General features: G+C 33.5%; 1 protein-coding gene across 4 annotated transcripts; it reads right to left on the minus strand.

Annotated features, from left to right (window-relative positions):
• Positions 1 to 34: 34 nt before the first annotated feature.
• Positions 35 to 19,807, minus strand: LOC132205754 (uncharacterized). Of its 4 annotated transcripts, none has more exons than XM_059635019.1 (7): positions 19,610 to 19,807; positions 4,932 to 5,433; positions 4,154 to 4,445; positions 1,370 to 1,684; positions 782 to 906; positions 407 to 599; positions 35 to 353 (listed from the first exon to the last, which is right to left on the minus strand). In XM_059635019.1, the coding sequence occupies exons 1-7, from the start codon at positions 19,617 to 19,619 to the stop codon at positions 276 to 278; spliced, it is 1,515 nt and encodes a 504-aa protein (XP_059491002.1). In that variant the 5' UTR covers positions 19,620 to 19,807; the 3' UTR covers positions 35 to 275. The 4 variants fall into 4 exon arrangements, with proteins under 4 accessions (XP_059491002.1, XP_059491001.1, XP_059491000.1 ...); XM_059635018.1 differs by lacking the exon at positions 19,610 to 19,807 and adding an exon at positions 16,450 to 16,683 and having other exon boundaries at positions 35 to 350; XM_059635017.1 differs by lacking the exon at positions 19,610 to 19,807 and adding an exon at positions 16,450 to 16,683.
• Between the last annotated feature and the right edge of the window lie 1,710 nt (positions 19,808 to 21,517).

Genomic DNA, 21,517 nt, shown 5'->3' on the forward strand with positions numbered 1-21,517 from the left:
GGATTTTGGAAGAAAAAATGAGACGCAATTTACATGTACAACAAAATAAGTTGTTTATTTTTTACCATCTAGAAGCACAATGAGTTTTATTTAATTACACGCTAATTACGGTTAAATTTATTGCGACGTAAGCACATGCGGAAATTCTTACCGGTTACGAAGAAAATAAATAATTTCGGCAAAAAGATAATATAATTAATACAAAACAAAACTATTGAACTTTGACGAAAAATTGCGTTGTGAAAAGATTACATATTTTACATAAAAAAAAAAATTCACACTTGCTGGCTGTTCTTTTGAATCAGGCTCTCCCACTGGTCAATCAATGCACTCCTCTTCCTCACGGCCGTCTTCTAGCATAAAAATATATTAAATAAAAATAACTATTCATATAAAAAACCCTTACTCTATTTGATGTTTCTGGATAGGAACTAGAATCTAGCAGGTTGGGGTTGGAGAGGGCCTTGCTGAGGGTGGCCACGTCCCGCCGGGGCTCTTCCTCCACCTCCTCCTCAGTCTCGGTCGGTTCGGCCGCCTCGTGGTCCAGCAGGTCCAACAGATTGGGCTGCGACTGCGCCAAAATGTGAGCCCTCTGCAGTCTGCAAAATATATACATTTGTGAGATTTACTGCTGCACACCGTCATGGGAGTGGTAATGAGGTCGCGGTAGTTGCGTGTGTCAAGCCGTTAGATCTCTGTTCATTACCCTCCAACTGGGTATATCGATTTCACGCAGAGCAAGTGGGCTGATCGAATGGCCATTTAGCAATTTACTACTCACTTGAGCTCGTCCTCTCTCTTCTTCATCTGCGTCAGCTCCTCTTGGATTTTGTCTCCAGCTGAAGTGAATCCTTTTCTGATCGGTGTGCTTGGTGGCATTTTTGCTTCTTTTGGTTCTGGCTCCAGCTAGAAAATAAATTTGGGAATTTTTCAAAATATATATTTTTAATTGCATATAATTTAATGATTTTTTTATTAGATATATTGATTGAAATAATTTAAAATTTGTACATATTTGTAGAAAAACTTGATATATTTATATTTATATTTAATGGAAAATCTAGAAGAACAGTTTGGTAAAAAAAGATTATTTATCCTGCAAACTTATAGGTTCAGCCACATCATGCAGACCAGTTAAATTAGTTTCAAGAATTCGGAAAATTTACAAATCACATTTTGTAAAGCTAGATGAAAATTAACAAAAAAGGTTTTTATTTTATTATTTTTTTTATTAAAAGTGTTTTCTTTAGACAAATGTGGTGTTAATAAAATAATATTTACGTTATTATATTCATGATTAAGATAAATAAGGAACTAAATTACACTTTCAACTAACATTGAAAATTAATGATTTATTAATTAAACTGACCTCAAACGCTGGTTCTCTGCGAATGGGCAGCGAGAAAACGGGCGACTCGACTGCGAAAGCAGTGCCAGGGGTGGCGTTGCCGAAGACCAGGTTGCCCTTGGAGGCGAGGAAGCGCTGCATGAGGCCGCGTTGGCCGCTGCCGTCGAAGGAGCGCGCCTTGTTCAGAGGAGGAGGGGTGCTCCTCACCGGACTGGGGGCGGGGGCCACGGCCACTGGCCGCACCACACGTTTGATTTCTGCCGTTGACTTGTTGGCCACCTGCTGTTTTTGCTGCTCGGCCATTGCATATTCGGCAAGCTCGGTGAATCGGGTCACCTGAGTAAAAAAACGACCAAATTTTATATTAATTATAATTTAATTTTATTTCCTCAGCTTTGCATTTAATATTAAAATTCTTATAAAAATATAGAAATTTTAATAAAAATTGTTTTAATTAATATAATTAATTTAAAAAAATCCGTAGCAAATCGGGGCCGCAAATCGGGGCCGCAAATCGGCACCGCAAATCGGGGCCGCAAATCGGGGCCGCAAATCGGCGCCGCAAATCGGCGCCGCAAATCGGCGCCGCAAATCGGCGCCGCAAATCGGCGCCGCAAATCGGCGCCGCAAATCGGCGCCGCAAATCGGCGCCGCAAATCGGCGCCGCAAATCGGCGCCGCAAATCGGCACCGCAAATCGGTGCAGCACGAGCGCGAGCTATTTTTTAAAGAAAAATGATTTTAAATTTTTTTGTAAAATAAGATTAAAAAAAAACTATATTCTGAAATGATGGAGGTTCATTCTTTTTCCAATAAATTTTATATTAATTATAATTTTATTTTATTTCCTCAGCTTTAATATTAAATTTTTTAAAAAAATATAGAAATTTTAATAAAAATGGTTTGAATTTATATAATTATTTTAAAAAAATCCGTAACAAATCGGCGCCGCAAATCGGGGCCGCAAATCGGGGCCGCAAATCGGCGCCGCAAATCGGTGCAGCACGAGCGCGAGCTATTTTTTAAAGAAAATGATTTTAAATTTTTTTGTAAAATAAGATTAAAAAAAACTATATTCTGAAATGATGGAGGTTCATTCTTTTTCCAATAAATTTTATATTAATTATAATTTTATTTTATTTCCTCAGCTTTAATATTAAATTTCTTATAAAAAATATAGGAATTTACATAAAAATAGTTTGAATTTATGTAATTATTTTAAAAAAATTCGTATCAAATCGGCGCCGCAAATCGGCGCCGCAAATCGGCGCCGCAAATCGGCGCCGCAAATCGGCGCCGCAAATCGGCGCCGCAAATCGGCGCCGCAAATCGGCGCCGCAAATCGGCGCCGCAAATCGGCGCCGCAAATCGGCGCCGCAAATCGGTGCCGCAAATCGGTGCCGCAAATCGGCACCGCAAAACGGTGCAGCACGAGCGCGAGCTATTTTTTAAAGAAAAGGATTTTAAATTTTTTTGTAAAATAAGATTAAAAAACACTATATTCTGAATTCTGAAATGATGGAGGTTCATTCTTTTTCCAATAAATTTTATATTAATTATAATTTAATTTTATTTCCTCAGCTTTAATATTAAATTTCTTATAAAAATATAGAAATTTAAATAAAAAAATGTTTGAATTTATATAATTATTTAAAAAAATCTGTAGCAAATCGGCGCCGCAAATCGGCGCCGCAAATCGGCGCCGCAAATCGGCGCCGCAAATCGGCGCCGCAAATCGGTGCCGCAAATCGGCACCGCAAAACGGCGCCGCACATCGGTGCAGCACGAGCGCGAGCTATTTTTTAAAGAAAAAAGATTTTAAGTATTTTTGTAAAATAAGATTAAAAAACACTATATTATGAAATGATGGAGGTTCATTCTTTTTCCTATAAATTTTATATTAATTATAATTTTACTTTATTTCTTTAGCTTTAATATTAAATTTCTTATAAAAAATATAGAAATTTTAATAAAAATGATTTGATTTTATGTAATTATTTTAAAAAAATCCGTAACAAATCGGCACCGCAAATCGGCGCCGCACATCGGTGCAGCACGAGCGCGAGCTATTTTTAAAGAAAAAAGATTTTAAATTTTTTTGTAAAATAAGATTAAAAAAAAAACTATATTCTGAAATGATGGAGGTTCATTCTTTTTCCTATAAATTTTATATTAATTATAATTTTATCTTATTTCCTCAGCTTTAATATTAAATTTTTTATATAAAATATAGAAATTTTAATAAAAATGGTATGAATTTATATAATTATTTAAAAAAAATCCGTAACAAATCGGCACCGCAAATCGGCACCGCAAATCGGCGCCGCAAATCGGCGCCGCAAATCGGCGCCGCAAATCGGCGCCGCAAATCGGCGCCGCAAATCGGCGCCGCACATCGGTGCAGCACGAGCGCGAGCTATTTTTTAAAGAAAATGATTTTAAATTTTTTTGTAAAATAAGATTAAAAAAACACTATATTCTGAAATGATGGAGGTTCATTCTTTTTCCAATAAATTTTATATTAATTATAATTTTATTTTATTTCCTCAGCTTTAATATTAAATTTCTTATAAAAAATATAGAAATTTAAATGAAAAATGTTTGAATTTATATAATTATTTAAAAAAATCCGTAGCAAATCGGCGCCGCAAATCGGTGCAGCACGAGTGCGAGCTTTTTTTTAAAGAAAAAGGATTTTAAATTTTTATTTGTAAAATAAAAGTTCAAAAAAAACTTGAAATGATGGAGGTTCATTCTTTTTCCAATAAATTTTTCTGTCATAAAAATTAACCAGTGTGCAACAGACCTTGGAATCGACGGTGTCCTCGGAGAGGGTCACGATTTTGCCGTCGGCGATCAGGTCCTTTTCACGCTGGGTCGCCTCCATGATCTCCTGCTGGATGCGGCTGGTGGCGATTCGGTGCTGCACGTCGCGCGAGTCGTTGGCAATCGCCGGCTTCACCACCAGTTTCTGTTCCGTGGGGGTCTTTGGGGTCACCGGGGGGACAGCCACGGTGCCCTTTTCGCGCTTCAACTCCTCCTCGCGTTCGGCGGCCAGACGGATTTCTCGCTCGATTGGCGTTTCATTTAGTCTGCTCCTGTTAATTTAGGAGGAAAATAAATTCATGTTAATGAAGAAATTTAACTTTACAAGAGTAAAACAATAAAAAAAAGGAAAAAAAAACGTTCAAATTTTTTGTAGTCCTGCAGTTTTTGATTGTGATCAATAAGAAATTTTCTTATCTGAAAAATATCAAGATAATTACATAATTAATGAAGTTTTTTTTCCATAAAATTGAAAATTTTCGTCATTTGAATTTGAATCTCGAGAACTTCAAACTTGTTTATAAAAATTAAAAAAGAGAATTTATCAAATAATTTTAGTACAACTTCATTATGAACTTATTGTTTTAATAACTGAGTGTTACTTTTTACTTAATGAACTATTTCTTTAAAAAAAAGTATTTCAAGTTTCAAGAAAATAAATTATAATGAATTGAAATAAGAAAAAAATTCATTTAATTAAATTTTGAAAACCGATTGAATAAAATTTGTTCAAAAATGAAATAAAAAATAAAATTTACTTCAAATAGGTGGACTCGTCGTCCTCAGGTTCATCCAGGGGCTTGACTGTGATGCGCCTCCTGACGGGCAGAACTGGCAGGGAGGAGTCGTTGGGCCCTCCCGAGCCCGAGCTGTGGCCCGAGCTCATCGAGTCCATGGACTGGGTCCTGTGGTGGCCGAAGGGCCGCTGGAGGGGCACCTCAGGGCTCATGACGCGGCTGCTGCCGAGCTCCTTGTTCTCCTCGCTGCTGTACTCGGAACAGTTGCCCTCGTCGGTGGCCATGCTGTCCAGCAGGTTGCCCGAGCTGATGCGTTGCCGCAGCTGCTTCAGCTCCTCTTCTCGTTCGCGCATCTCACGCAACTCCACCGCGATCCGCGACTCAGCGTCCGCGGCCACCTCCGGCTGCTGCTGCTCCTCGGCAGGACGAAACACGTCCTCCGTCGACAACGTCATCATGCGCTCCTCCCAGTAACTCTTGGTCACCTCTTTGTTCTCCAAAATCGAGTCGCACACCACCTCAGCTGAGAACAAATAAGACGGAAAATTTTTATAAATTTCTTATTGCAAAAGAAAAAGAGTGTAAAGATATTTTGTAAATTTTGATAAAATTAGTTTTTTGTAATTGAGGCAGTTTTTTTAAATTTTGCCCTTCAAAACTCCTCAATTCTTAGGCTTCACCCAGCAAATATGATAATCGTACTTCATATTCAAATGCGTTAAAACCAAACATAATAAATTATTTGCCATTTGAAACTTTACAATTGAAATGCAGGAAATACGTTTTAAAATAAGCTAAATATTCTATAAAAGGGAAAGTAAGTTAGTGGGATGATCGTCAATTTGCCTGCTCTCTCATCTGTGTGACCTTGATTAATTTGGCTATTAGCGAGCACAATTTTTTTTCACGCGCTCTCTTCTGTTAAACGACCGACGAGTTTTCTTCTCGAGATAAAAATCAGCGGCCCACGTCCCTCACAATTTCACAAGTTTCTATACAGCTCGTCGTGTCATTTGTACAGTTGGTCAACCGAATTTCATATTACGAAGGGAAGAAAGCAAAAAACCGGAAGAGCGACTCTCTAGTTTGGGTAACTTGATCTTTACTTGGTTTTGAAGTAAAAGAGAGAAAAAAAACTAGTAAGAGATGAATGTGATTAATTAACAGGTTTGTGAATGCGGCGGTGAAACTTTTTTACAATGACGAATAAATTAATCATTTTTTTAAATAGTGAAAATAATAATGTTTAACAATTTACTTCAAATTAAACGCAAAAATAAAAATCCATAAATTAAGAAAATTATTAAATTTAATTCAATAAATAATCTTTTCATAGTAATTCTCTTAATTTATGCTGATTAATTCCAAGATATTTTAAATAAACTGTCAATTATTGTCAAGGATATTGTTTTGTATCTTTATGCAATATTTATAATTTTTCTTTTTTAAAAAACCTTTATGAAAATTCCATCCAAGACGTTACGTTTTCAATTACTCAACCTTGATATTATTTATAGCCCTAAATGTCAATTTTTGCCGAGATATTGTTTTATTGCTGCTCTCTATCAGAGACCTTTCAAGTCAAGTGGACTTGTTATATGATTATGTACGCTCCATCATCGTCCGTCCGTATTATCAAAGTTGAAATTCAAGTTTTGCGCCGCCGCCGCCAAGAATGCAGTCCCCCTGCATGATCTCCGCCGCAGCGTCTCTCGCAGGTCCAGACGGACGGACGAGAAATTGCACCGCTCATTGACCGAACCGCTCTCTCATTATTCAATAAGACGTGAAATTTGCCTCGAAAGGCTTGAAAATAAACGAGACAGAGGCGAATATTATTAAAAAAAATTATCCGGTTTCGAAACCGCAGGAATTGGAGAGAAATAATTTTTTAAAAAGAGACGTGGTGCGTGCAGCGGAGCGCAATTTGCGAGAAAGGCAATTGAAAAATTCAGTGTGTAATTGAGTGATGATGGAGAAATTATCATCCGAAGCACTCGGAAGAATAAATTATGTGTTTGCATTTAATGGTAATTAACGAGGCGTGTGCTTCTGATGTGCGCTTTCATTGATTCCCACTAATTGTAAATTAAATTTCATCACCAACACGGTCTTAAATAATTTTAATTACTTTAATATTTTCTAATTTTCACTTGCCATTTGAATGATGAGATTCAATTATTTAGATAATTAAAACTTTGGTTAGAAAATGCTCAATTATCAAACTTAATTATTTAAATTCCGTTGTTGTTTTTTTTTTTTTTAAATATAGGTGTCTGAATTCTGTGGTCTGTGGCTTGGACATTCCTTGTAATCCAAAATTTAACAAAGTGATTTAATATTTCTATAGTAAGATTTTTTTAAATTTTGCACTGTGAATTGAAATTTTTATATGCATTTTCTATTTTGATATTTTTATCTTTTGAGTTTGGTAATTTCTGTGAAATGATAACTGATTTAATTTTATCTGAAGTTCCTATAAACCGGTAAAACCAAAAATTGCACAATGTACAATACAATTTTCATATAATTATTCCATCTATGAATTGCTTTCAAATTTTAAATAGTTGTTTGGTATTTCCCTGATTTGAAGTAACTCTCGTATATAATTCACTTTAATAGTTAAAAGTAAATCATTTGAATTGAAGAAAGTGAAATCCTTTTTCCAAATAAAGTCAAAGTGTTTTTACTTTTTAATTCAGTGACAACTACGGAATCGGCCTTGCATTTTATACTTTCTTTCCTCGCCATTGTTAGCCGCAGTCAAATAAAACAATCAATTGAATGCAAATGCACGAGGCCTTATATACTGAAAAATAAAACAATCGAGCACTGTTTATAAATGAAATAAAATTCAGCACGCGTGTCACAAACTTTACTGTAGCGTCTGCGGAGCCAATTCAAAAAGGCCCTTGAGATATAAAAAAAGTGAGTCACTCCGGCTGTTTTGCCAATTAAATGTCTAAATAAGAACATCAACAACTCTCACTAAATAGCAGCATAAAGCCCGAGATTAAATTGGATTTAGCAGATATATAAAATTAAAGACGCACTTTCAATTTCCTCCTCGGCTGGGGAATTAACTTTATATTGGTGCCGATCGACGGCGGAGAGAGGATTAAAGTCGTAAAAGTTGAGAAAAGTAGTCGCAGAATTGCCTTCACATAATTATCAGCAGCACCACAGGATCATTAAATAAGTTAGATGGAGAAATAAGGAAAGCTCAAATTAAGCGATTAAATATTTATTGCGACTCCCTACACGAGTATTTTTGGATTTTTGCATAATACCGTTTTCAAATAAAACGATAAAAATGTGCTATAGTCGGTTTGGTATTTGGGACGAATTTATTTATAAAATTATACAAGATGAATTTTCATAACTGGACCGCCTACGTGGAGAGGAGTCGCGTGGATGGAATGCAATAACCGAACTCTCTTCCATACTTCTCAGTGGGAAATGTGCACATTAAAGAGTAAATGGGTCTCACTCCAGTTGCAAAACGAATGTGTATGTGTCAGTGGAGCGCGAAGCAGGAGAGGAAATTTATGGTTGTCTTCCATTTATGGCCAACGTCAACTACACGACTCTTTTTATGCAAATCAAAAGGATCAGAAAATGTTCTCTCTTGCCAACTTGGAATTTCCATGGACTCCATAAATGTAAATACACAATTAAAAAAATTCAGGAAAAAAATGAATTAATTGATTTTTAAGATTGATTTTCAAAATGTTATTTCATTCAACCAATTAATTAAAATTATTAAATTGCATAACAAATGAAATTTTAATTTATCTTCTCTCCTAAAAAGAAGACCTTCATAATTTCTTTGGAGAATTTATTGTTTATTTTTATAAACTTATAAGAAAATAAGAAGTAAATTTTTTTCGTATAATTTCATCATATATTTTGATACATTGTATATATTATTTCAAAAAATTTGATTCCTCACAAACCATATTTAAAGTGGTGTGTGTATTTCAATCTGTAAAATTAAAAACTATATGAATCAAACATTAATGTCAATTGTTGTATAGAAGAGTAATCGTGAAAGTAAAAAACGATAAAGTTTTTAATTTTAATTTCTCGTGTTTATTTAATTTAACTCAATTTCTTTAATTAGTTATAACGTTAATTGTTTGTTTACCTCTGAGATTCTGTTTACATTTAATCAAACCGTTGTTTTTTGATCAAATTTTGTATTTTTGTTTTGTTTTTTGTGCTGATGTGCTGCAACAATTTGACGTTATCTCAGGTAGTGGCGAGCGATCCAAATCTTTATTCTTATTAATCCCGTCGATTGAGGTGATCCAATTTTTTTCACTCGGAAAACAAACAGCGCGCAGCAGGATTAGAGTGCTCTGGCTGCTCAAAAACACAGGAAACGAGCGAAAAATCGACGCGCATGACCCCGAACGTGCCGCGGCGAAAAGAGTTAAAAAGTATCATATACAGGTGTAAACCCTGCACATTAGTGCACACACGTGAAAGTATGCGGAGAAAGACGAAAAGAGCAACGGCAGCGCATCACGAAAACGTTTGGTTTTTTGTGGGAAATGGAGCTCGTAAAACAAAAATATGAAGTATAAACACACGAAAGCCCAATAAAATTATGGAAAAGGTTTTGGAATTCAGGAAGAGGCGCAGACGGAGCGTGAAACGAATTTAAATTGAATTAATTTGACCTCAAAACTAAACATAATAAAACATTTTACTTTAAAATCAGCACAATTTAAAAATAAATTTGCTGTAAATTTTATTTTATGTTTTGGAGTCAATTTAAAATTATTAATTTGTTAAATTAGTTTCTATTTCTAATTATTAATATTAGTAATTGTTCGAGCTCGTTAGCGATTTTTTGCTACGGCTCATTTGAAAGCCGCTCTCTTTGTTTCAATTTCTCCGACGTGCGCGTAATGATGCCACAAATTGTTTCAGCAAGACTTTCTTTCTTCCTCTCCATATCGCATCGGAAATCAGCTAGGCTGGTCTGTAAAATCACTTCCCCGGCCGAGACATTCTAATTACCGATATAATGAGTGAGATGTTTCAGAAAAATAAGACACGACTTTTCTTGTAGATTGATTTGCTATACACAAGAGTGAAATTCCAAATGATATTTTCATCTCTCACTAATATAAAGTAAAAAGGAAAAAATTAAACTTGAAGCAAACAGACTGAAAATAATTTATAAATTTTAAACTTGTCAAAAAAATTAATTATTGTTTTAAAAAAATGCCGATTTGCGTGCGTCTCTGTATTAAAAAATTCGTGGTGCTAAATTCACACTCGCCTGATTTTTTACTTTGCTTCTTTTCCCGAGTGCGACGAGTTGCGTGTCTGCCGCAAAAAATCCCTTTGTTTGCAAATCCCCTCTCCCGTTTGAATTACCATAAAAATAGAGATCGCGGTCTGTCCATCCGAATTTGAAATGAGCGCTGGACTGGCCAACAATTGAGAGTCACGACCAGATTTGAAACATAATTTTTTTGAATCTAATTGTTATCGGCTGAGATCACGCAGCGCCGGTTAACAGTAAAAAGGAATGTGAAGGGGCCACGCAAATGCTCTTTCTTTTTCGCATCGGCTATTTGGGACACACACCGCGAGCGCACATAATGCCGAATTGGAGCCGGATAATGATCGGCGTTTCGGAGCTGATTGCGATGACGAGCGGCGTTTTGGATTTACAAAGAGAGTCTCAAGTAGGCAGCAATTCGAAATGCACAGAACTTCGTGTGATAGTATTTTATTTGGGTTTTTATGAACTTTTTGAGCGACAATTAAGAGTTGTTTAGAAGAAAATAAATAAATAAAAATAAATTTATAATCTAAAATTCTTAAAATTAATAATTTTAATAAAGAGTGAGACATTTTTCAGAAAATTTTATATGCTTGAAAGAAAATAGCAAACTTTTGAAAACTGTGCTTTTCGATCATTGATATATTTTTTAATAGAATATTTTTATCTTAAAAGGCAATTGTGAGTAAATTATTGGAAAGGTCAAAATAAAGAATCGATTTGATATCAAAAAGCACCTAAATCTAAAATGACAATACAAAGTATTTGGAGTGAAAAAAACTGCAATTTGATTGGTCTGATAAGTCTCGAATTTTTTTACTGCGAAATTATTTATTCAAGTTTTTTTCTTAATTTTTCACATAACTTTCGTTACAATTTTTGCACACGTTTTGATATTACAAATTATATTAAGACATAAAATTCAAATAGAGGTCTGCCCGCAAAAGGTCAATTCAGGGCACACTCAGGGCATTCCCTTCTCTCACCCAGGTACGTGAAATGGATACGTTTTATTTTTTCATTTGAAGTAAATAAAAAAGATTGAAAATGTGTGCGGGTTGCTTTTTGTCGCGCGCAGATTGAGTGCCTGCGCCTCTCTCGCAATCTCACGCCGCGCTCGGCATGCAGGATTATAATTCACCTTGCAGAGGTCAACTCACTCGGCAGTGTCAGAGCGGCGAGATATCACTTGAAGAAAATTAACGGACGCGCGCGGCTTTTTGCAAAAGGTCACGACCGAGCAGCAATGCAATGAAAAATAAAAAAAAACGAAGAAAGGGAGGCTGGGAGAGAGAAAAGCGGTAATTAAAAATTGAAGTGGAGAAACACGGATTAAAAAAAGATCTATCAGAATTTAAAAGTTTCTTAACGTTCTTCTTTTATTTAACTTCGATCTTCTTTACAAGAGCATGCAATTTTTGAGGAATTTAAATGATAAAATAAAATTATATTACAAAAAATTCAAACTTTGACTTGCGCACTTTGTTGATTTTTTAAGTAGAGAATTGTAAAATAATACGCTAATCAATTTCAATGTTATCCGATTACTTTTGGGGGAAAATTGCACTCCTATGAAAACAAATACAAGAAAAAAATGAATATTATTAAAATAGGAGAAAAAGTTAAACAAATATTAAAGTTAAAAACCGTTTTTAATTTCAGTTTAAAAAATTATAATTAGATATTTGAAATTTCTACCACAGCTGTGTCAATAATAAATTATACCAAGACAGATGTGTACAACTTTTTGCTAAATCCAAATTGATCGAAAGAAACGCAATCACATATTTCTCGTGCAGAATAACATAAAAACTTTATTTAAGACATTTGAAGATTGATTTTTCCCAAAGAGAAAAAAAAACTTTTGAATATTCTCATTCAATCAATAATTTAAAACCGAGCTTTCAAATTGAATATAAACAAAGCAATCCCAAGGGCCAAGAGCGAAAAATAAAAAAGAGCGAATGGAAAAACAAGACTTTTACAAATTCGGTTTAAATTTGCAAATAGATTATTTAGCTTTGAAGGTATGAAATATAAGTTTTTTTAGTCTTTCTAGAAGGAACGAACTCTGAAATAATTCAAATAAATTCTAACCTGATGAGTAATTGATGTCCTGATAGAAAACCTTCAATTAAATCAACAAGTCTTTCTGGATTTTTTTTTAACCTTTGAAAGGTCAACCGATCACGATGAGGAAAGAAGGCGCTTCTGTGCACGATTTTGAGAAGATTCTCCGCAAGGAATGTAAAAATTTGAGGTCGTTGGCGAGAGGAAAAAATTGAAGGTGCCAAATTCGGCGAAGAGCGTAATTAAAAGTCGGAAGAGAAAATGAACGGTTTTTCTTCGATCGTTTCCGGAATTTACCGAAAGGAAAGTTTTTTTTTTCAATTTCGGAGGTGAAATTAAAAACAATTAATACCATACAGATCTGAAATTTCGTGTGAGAGCGAAAGAATATATAAATTTATAAAAGATACATCGGTATGGCGTGCGATTTCGTTTTAATTGTCGCGAGAGCGCGCGCAGGAGATGGGATGAGAAAAAAGGCAAATCGCGGCGGCGTGAAAACAAAGCCCTCGGGCATCACGAGAAAATCAGAGAGGAATATAATGAGAAGAGCCGCCGACGACACCAAGACAATGCAAGTAAACGAATGCGGGTCAACGTGCTCGTCGAAACGCGCGCGCCACTGCACACACCGCAGCAGCGAAAATGCTCTAGGCGGCTCGCACGCCAAAAGTTAAAAGGCGAAAATTGCAGCTGCGCGGATTCATTTCGACTTTTACTCATCACGCTCGATTTCAGACTTCGAAGAGGTTAATGAACAATTGGAAAATAAAGTCATCCATTTTGGTCTGGAAATTTGATTACAGAGGCTCCATTTTCTTTGAGCAAAAATAATAAATTTAATTTCTATCTTTTTTAAATATTTGCGCCTTCAATGAGGGTTTAATTATAAAAATCAAAGAATAAGGATGTAAATTTAATTGAAATTCGCATTGATTATAATTATATTTATAATCTCTAAGAGTTTAAAGAAGTGACTCGACCTAAAAAATTAAAAAGAGTGTCTGTTTTAATCATTGCAATAAGACTATATTTCAGGAGATCAAATTAGGCAAAGTTCTTATAGAGAAATTATTGTGAAAAAATTAATTAATTTTTATTATTATTGCTGTTTATTTGTCTACATCGTTACAAATATATTATTTACATTCAATTTTTGAAAAACAATTATTCAAGAAAAAGAGATTGTTGGACAAAAAGGCATCACCACTATCAAAAATTTTGCTAAAACTTCCGAGATCAAAAAGACCCCATCCGCCGCAGTGAGCCTTATTTTGCATATATTTTATCTTGTTTTGATATGTTTTAAAATTTTTAAGGTAAGAAAGTTCCCCTTGATCTATATCTTTTGTAGTTGTTGAAGAGAAAATAAGAAAATACGTAGGTGTGGTTGCCGGTTCTGCCGCATAAAGATCACATTAAACAACTTTTTAATCCAACAAACAGCGCAACCAGCAGCAAAAACAACAAAAACTCCTAGATTTGAATATTTTATGAATAGCAACAAAGAATTAATACAATAAATATCTAGGGCAGAATAGCGCTATTTTTTCAGTTAAAATCTCAATTTTTATGTGCATCCGCAAATGGAAAAAATGATAAGCCATTTTTTTATTTTTTTTATTTTTGAAAAAGAAATATCAATCTATTTTCTGAGAAAGTCGACTATTTTTAGGTTTTTATAGCACTACTTGTACCGTTAATAAATGTTAATTTTAAGCCAATTGATGGCAATTATTTATTTGTAAATAAATAATATTATGAATTAAAATTAATTAGTTGGAAATTATAATTATTGGTGGCAATCGCAGCCCATAACGAGATATTTCGACCAAATATTCTAAAAATTTAAATTAGTTTCGCTATTTTTGAGAAATTTGTTATAAATTGCTGCTTGTGTATCTCTTAGAAAAATTATTTCGTTGAAAAAAATGAAAAGACTGCCCATTTTGTATTTAGTTTTGTAGAAGCCATAAAATATAAAACTAAAAATTATATATGATTATGAATACATCATTTACTTATGACAATATATTTTCTTGAACGCCGCAGTTTAAAGCTCAATCATTTGAAGCGTTCACCATAAAATACTTCACAGCATAATTCATTGTTATGAATTATTTTCATAATTCATTATTATGAATTATGCACGGAGCAAGATCTAGATCTGCATTTTATGTTCTTTGTCCTTCCTTTCACTTTTCAATATACGAATGTGTTTCTCAACTCTTGCCCATATATGTGTCTGGACCCATTTAATTTCTACTTGAAATTTTCATTTTAATTGGCGCTTCTTTTTAGCCTTGGATGCGCCTGAGTAAAAAAAATCAGGAATCCGACATATTTCCAAGAATTTCAAAAATTTTCCATTTGCTTTTGCAACGCGCACGGATCTCTCTTTCTTTTTAGTTTACTTTGCACGGCGCGGCACATTTACAAAAGTACAAAAGAGACTGTTTGCGCAAAGCCGCGGACGCAGAGAGAATGGAATTTTCGTTTTGCAGCACTCGCAGCAAAAATAAATAATGTATTTGGTGTCGCTGTGTGTGCGACGTGCTCTTTCGCAATCGATTTGCACTCGAGCAGGAAGCAAAGTTTTCGCACAATCAGCATTTTTGCTTCAAATACAAATTGTTTGATATTTGCACAGAGAAAGCATAAATATTAGTTTATGCTTTCCAAACACGTTAGCATGTGATCGAAAACTTATTATGGGGGGATTGTGAAGAAAAAATTATCATAACGTAAATTGAAATGTAAAATAATAATAATAATAAAATCAAGTTAATTTTAGTAAAATAATTTGATTCAATTCCGACTCACTTGGTGATTAATTATGATAAATTGAATACTCTCAAAAGTTATAAAATTTTATCTCTCATTTGAATTATGAGCTTATTTTTTTTATGGAAAGACGCAATTATTAGCTGAAGGTAAAATATAATCCATTGACCTTGAGCGAAGCACCTTCAATCAAAAAGTGCTCTTCGGCTTTTCCCAATCAATTGCGGGCTCTCCTAAAAATGCAAAGCAGGTTTTAAACGCGATTACAAAACTGGCACAATGGTGCACGTGGTGTGACCGAGGCTGAAAAATCAATTATTATGTCAGTGCGTCCCAAGTAAGGCGAGAGAGCAAGAGCAGTGAAATAATAATGTAATAATAAATGAATTATGCGGGTCCCTTTCTACTTTGCACTCGGAGCCGCCACCGCAGATAAGGTGCGGCAATTTTAAACAAAGCGGGCGCCGATTTTTATGATTTTAATTAGCATGGCTCAATAAAAAGATCAGAGACATGTGACTTTGGAAAGGTCACATGATAATTTTGATATGAACCTTTAATTTATATAAAAAAATTATTGAGATTTGTGTAAATTTCAAATGTCTATTTTTTCAAATTTATTTCATTGGAAAATTTCCACTCTTTAAAGATTTCTTAATCAAGACTTTAAGTAGGTAGGGCAATTAATGGGGAATAAATTAAAAATTTTAACCATCATTGTGTTAAGGTCTTGATTTGATTCATATTTCAATAATACGAAGTCCTTTTATCCTGAGCAAAAAGTTTCTTACTTCCAAATTTCATCCAGTCTTGTGAAATGCAAGCAATTTATGTCCTTTTGAGACAATATTATTTCCCAATTAATAGAACTATGTATAAGAAATTTCAGTTTCATTGTCTCACAGTAAAAAATTTTTTAAAATGAGGCAATTTTTCTTGCATAAAATTTATCATTTCAAAATGATCAACTTAAAAAGTTAAGAGATGCTAGAAGCAAAATTTATTTCTGTGTTAAATTCTGCATTTTATGTAGAGGCCATTTCCATATTGAGAAATTTAAGGATGGTTTAATTGATTAGTCTTGAAATTTAATTTTTTTTAGTTAAATGACTTCGTATATGAGATTTTTTCTATTTAAAAATTTTCATGATCAGACTAAATTACCAAATTGTAAATTACCTCACTTATGATAACAAAATACAAATAGTTTTCTAATTTAAATTTTAAATTGAACTGATGGGAAACATTTTGTTAAAATTTTAGTGATCAATTGTAGCCGTAATTTAATAAGAATTGGAGAAATAAACGGAACAGGAAATTTTCCAAATTACTTCAAAAGAGAGATTTAGCGCAGCAGCCTTATCAGCAATTTTTTTTTGTTACCTCTGTAGACGATGGACATGGTGATCGTTTTTCCCTGCAGCACTTTTCAGGTGTCTCTGTGCAGCTGTCGTTCAGCACAGGAAGCGGCAGGTCCGCCTTTGCTTCTTTCGGGAAAGTTGACACCGACGGAAGGAATTCTGGCTGGACGCGTTCGCTTAATTTCGCACTGGAATTATTGTCGATTCGACGTGCATTTGCATTCCAGGCGCGTGTGTCAATTCTCGGCGAGCCAATAAAATAATAATAAGCCTTAGTCGGTTGGTTATCTCGAGCGATTCACTCGCTGATAAGATTGCCTTTCGGTGACGTGCAGTGCAGAGAACGCGCGCCGAGGTTCGTTATTGCAGCGAATTGTGGTGCTGCGCCTCTCTCTGATAAACGATTGAACAATCGAGACCGGCGAATTTCTGCACTTCAAAGTTAAAATTGAAATATAAAACGTTAAAATATTCGCACTCTATATCGTGATTGGAAAAGGATGCAACTCTCAAGTGATTTTATTTAACAGACAAGATTTTAATCTCACACTTGTCAAAAACTTTTCACTTTCAAAGACAATTTCAGACTTTGGAATTAAAGTCACTGAAATCTCAAGATCAAATCGGATTCTGATCTTAAATTCAAATTATAAAAAGGTTTAAGATGGAAATTTACGAAACTTATACACAAATTTTATTAAAGAAAGTATGTTTCTTTATTAATATTAAAACCAATAAAATCTCTTTTATTTGCTAATTAATTGGAGGATAAAATTAATATGTAACTTAGGATCAGATTGAATCTTGCAAATCTTATATTTGAAACTAAATCGATTTTCCAAATTATATCAAAACAATTGTTGTAGATTAACAAGAAGTACAAAAACAAATTGTGAAAAAAGTAAACATTTCTTAAAAAATAAAAAATAATCCTTGAAGCTGAAGATAAGATTAATCACACAAAATGCATCTATAGGAAATTGAAATTATTAAAAATTCCACGAACGAATAGTAAAGGTATTGATTTGTCAAAAAATCCTATATTTTCAGAAAAGGTCAACTTATAGGGATTGAAAATAGCATAGGATCGCAATTTAAAGAGCTAGGAGCACAAAATTATCGTTTTTTTTTTCTTGAATAGTAAAATTTAAAATTTGGCATTTGTGTTTTATAATTTCTTCCAAGAGCGATTATCAAAATATCAGGGAAGAAATTTAAAAAAATGAAATTTATAAATTTGAGACAAATTGATAATGTCTACACTCCATTATACTTCAATCAAGCAGAAGATTACTAAATAAGGCAGTTAATACTCTTAAAACAAAAATTCCTTGTAAGAGGCCTTGTTAAATGAGTTCACTGATAAAATTATCTCTCCACAAAATTCTCAACGAGTCTTGAAATTAACTTATTATTTGTTTCCTCTGATGTCTGAAGTAAAAATAAACAATCATTAAGAAAAATGTAAATTTCCAGGTGATAAGTACGCTTAATTTACATTGACAAGGTCTGTTATGCGCGTACTCCGTGGAATTTTCTTTTCTAATTAGTATTCGAGGACGCGGTCGTCGATTGTTGTATGAGTTGAATCATCTGATGACTTGATGCATTTAACAATATTATATGTGCGTCGCTCCTTACCCTCGTAACAACTATGCTTGTTTGAATTAATAATAAGATTTCGATCAGAGAATAAATTTGAAATTTTGCAAAGAAAAAAAAATGTGACGCAACTCGCACTTACTCATGAAGGTGAAATAAAATAAAGAGTGACCGCATATTAAAGTTGAGAAATATAGGAAAATACATATAATTGACGTTCTGTGTGTGCAAATTTGCACGTCAAACTGATTCACGTTGGGCTCGGCGCGCATTAGTCACTTTAGTTTATCGTGGGAAAGCGGACACTAGAGAGCGGTACTATATTAGTTTAGTTTTGTAAAAGCAAGTAAGGTAAACGCAATTAGACGCCACGCGGTTGCAATATAGGAAAATAACCAGTTAATTTAAATAAACGCCCTACTTAACAAATGCAATAATGTCACATTTAAAAACAAGCGTTGCAAGTGAAACTTTGTTAAAATTAATTAAATTACTAAAATCTTTGCTAAAAATTTCCAAATTAATTTTTCTTCATTTTCTATGTATTTAGTGATTTTCTTCTGCTTGCCATGTTGATTTTTTAAATAAACACAAAAATTGTTTCAAAATACAAGTGTCCCCAAAATTTAACTTCAATAATAATATATGATGCAGCAGGAAATTGCAACATTAATTATTAATTTGTTAAATTCAAAGTTAACCAGAATATACACTTCATTTAGCAGGTAGAATAAGTATTTACAATGATTTACAAGATGCATTTAATTGGCATAAGGAGCCTAAAAATGGGAACTTCAGTGTTTAAAGCAATAAGGAAATTAAAATAAGTATAATTATTTGTTTACTTTGACAAATGATAAATATTGGAGGTTTAATATTAAAATTTACCTGAATAATTAACAGATTCGATTATTTAATTTTTTTTTAAAAAAAACTCCTGTCAAATCTAAATTATTTATTTGTATGCTTACAAAATACGAAATTGGCAAATTATTGAAAATTAATTATTCATGAATGATGAATTTTAAAATTTGCTTTTATTAAATAACAAAATATTTAACGAATATTTGCAGTTTTTCTTCAAACTAATTTTTTTCACGATTTTTCCTTAAATAATTGTAAAATTAAAATCTAATTTGTTATTTTTTGTTTGTTAAAATGTAGTATTAGTTTTGTGGGAATAATTAAATTTTCCCTCAAAATTTTTATTTGTATTAATATATTTAGCAGCAATTGTTGCTGCTATACTTTTGTAATATTTCAAAGGTTCAACGAGCTTATTAAACGCGTTGTAAAAATTATGCACGCGAACGCATCCCGTTGAAAAAACGCAATTATCCGCTCGATTTAAAAAGAGCCGTAAGCCAGCGAGACAAAGAGAGAGATTCTCTCCTCCATTCACACAAGTTGCAGCCGCGCGAGAATTTTATTATAAACGACGACGAGTGAGCGAAGCCGGCTTTTCATCTCTCAAAGTAGGACAAATGCACGCGCATAGCTGCAGGCCCTCCCTGAATTCCTCAAATAATTTCTCATCCAGGACGCAAAATTACTTGAATTTTAATAAATTTAATACTCACTGGGCTGCATTTCTTCTTCTTCTGTTTCGGGGTCTTTGCGATGCGAAAAAAACTGAAGGCCTGTCAGGTAAATCACATCGTCAGGTACCACGAGAGAACGGCAGTGCGTCAGGTCGGCGGCGCGGCTGCCGAGAGACTTGCAACCTGAGTCTACCGGAGCGACAACAACTGCTGTTATTCGTGACTCACTCCCCACCTGGCTCCACCATGAGTGATGAGGAGTTAGAGCAGGCCGCCCTCTCCCACCATTCTGGTGCACCAACAATGGATAACAGAGAAAGAAAACCATCAATCAACTTTTTTGATGGTTAAGATATATATTTATTTTCTATTGTGTATACCGATCTGCATAGATGTGTGACAAACAAGAAAAGTCAAAACATCTCAAAATTTTAATGGTAATTATTGATTAATTTTTTCATTTAATAATCGCATTAAAATGTGATCATTATTTAAAATAAGTCTAAAATAACAAATTAAGAGTCAAAAGTGTATTTAAAATTACTAATTACAACTGATTACAACAAAAAACATTTTTGAACCAATTGAAATGTTTAAAATAATTGTTATGATGATCTGGTGTAATTATGAAATATTAAATTAAATTACCACTTTTATTTTTCTGATATTTTTATTAATGATTTTAAGTTGGTCAAAGAATACACACTAAAAAAATAAATCAGTATCTACACCTGGTAAAAATTTCATTTAAGTAGAAAAAAGTAAAACAAAAAATTTTACGATCAATAATTTTGTCGACATTTGACAATAAATATACGATTTTTAAGTTTTTGCAAATCCAAATGTTAAATTGCTATAGTAATTTTCCACTTATTGGAGAGCTTAAAATTTTTTTAAAAATTTCAATAACTAATTAAATCAATCTTGATTTATTGATGAATGTAAACTCTTTTCAAATTTCAAAAATTAAAAGATGAAATTATGAGAAAAATAATTTTCATATGAGTAAGTAAAAGTTTGTTCCAATATTAAATAAATGTATTTTAAACATTTAACTTTTTCTGAGTCAATATAAGCGTTTACGATTTTAAATACAATAATTTTATAGGATGACATGCGCATTTATGTGGTTTCTTCTCAAGTATAAAATATAAACTAAATTTTCATTTATGCTTTCCAATTCACAAATATTTGAGAATTAAATTTTCGATTTCTCTCATCGTTGTTCAAAGAATTTTGACGCATCATTTCATTTATTCCGGATGCATTTCGCGGTTTGCGAGAGCAGCCGGCATTATATTTTATATTCTGAAGAGCTTTACTTATCGGCGATCGCTTATTCTGGTGAATTTTTACGTCCAATAATAATTTTTTTGTTAATCGTCGCAACAGAGGGAGCAGTGTTGGTGTTCAGGAAGCGGAAAACTTGCTGCTCGGATGCTCCTCGCGTCCGGCAATAACAGGTGACGTGTGGGCGGCAGGTGGTTCGTCAAACAGGAGAGAAAATGAAATTCTATAATGCTGCACCTTTGGAGGGTGCGTCCGGTATAGTTAGAGGGGTTGCCCAGGCTTTAATTTTTCCTCCTAGAAAATGATTAAAAACACCATAATCAGGATGTTTAGAAATAAGAAGTTATTTTAAAGAGATTTTGTAAATTAAGAAACTGTTTTAGCTTTTCTTGGAATTTACTTTAATGAGACAAAATTCAATTTACTTTTAATTCACATGATAATATTTAGGCTCTTTAATTAAATTTAAATCAATTTATTTGAATTTAATTTAGCCCTTATTGCAAATTTTAGAGCTTTTTACGTCAAGTTCTGAAGGTTGATGATTAAGCGTTTAATAATGTGGAAGAAAATGATTTTTTTTTCTAGGCGGTGTTTACTAATCCGTATAATTGGGTTTTTTTCCGCCCGTACTGATGCAAGAAAGTGACTCGGTTT

Source organism: Neocloeon triangulifer, unplaced genomic scaffold, assembly GCF_031216515.1.
Source record: "Neocloeon triangulifer isolate White Clay Creek 2 clone unplaced genomic scaffold, ASM3121651v1 ptg000003l, whole genome shotgun sequence".
Taxonomy (NCBI): Eukaryota; Metazoa; Arthropoda; class Insecta; order Ephemeroptera; family Baetidae; genus Neocloeon; species Neocloeon triangulifer.

Coding starts and splice junctions, on each gene's coding strand:
- LOC132205754 (XM_059635017.1), bottom strand. Junction 1,685..4,153: donor AGGACACCGTCGATTCCAAG/GTCTGTTGCACA, acceptor TTTTTTACTCAG/GTGACCCGATTCACCGAGCT. Junction 354..406: donor ATCCAGAAACATCAAATAGA/GTAAGGGTTTTT, acceptor TTTTTATGCTAG/AAGACGGCCGTGAGGAAGAG.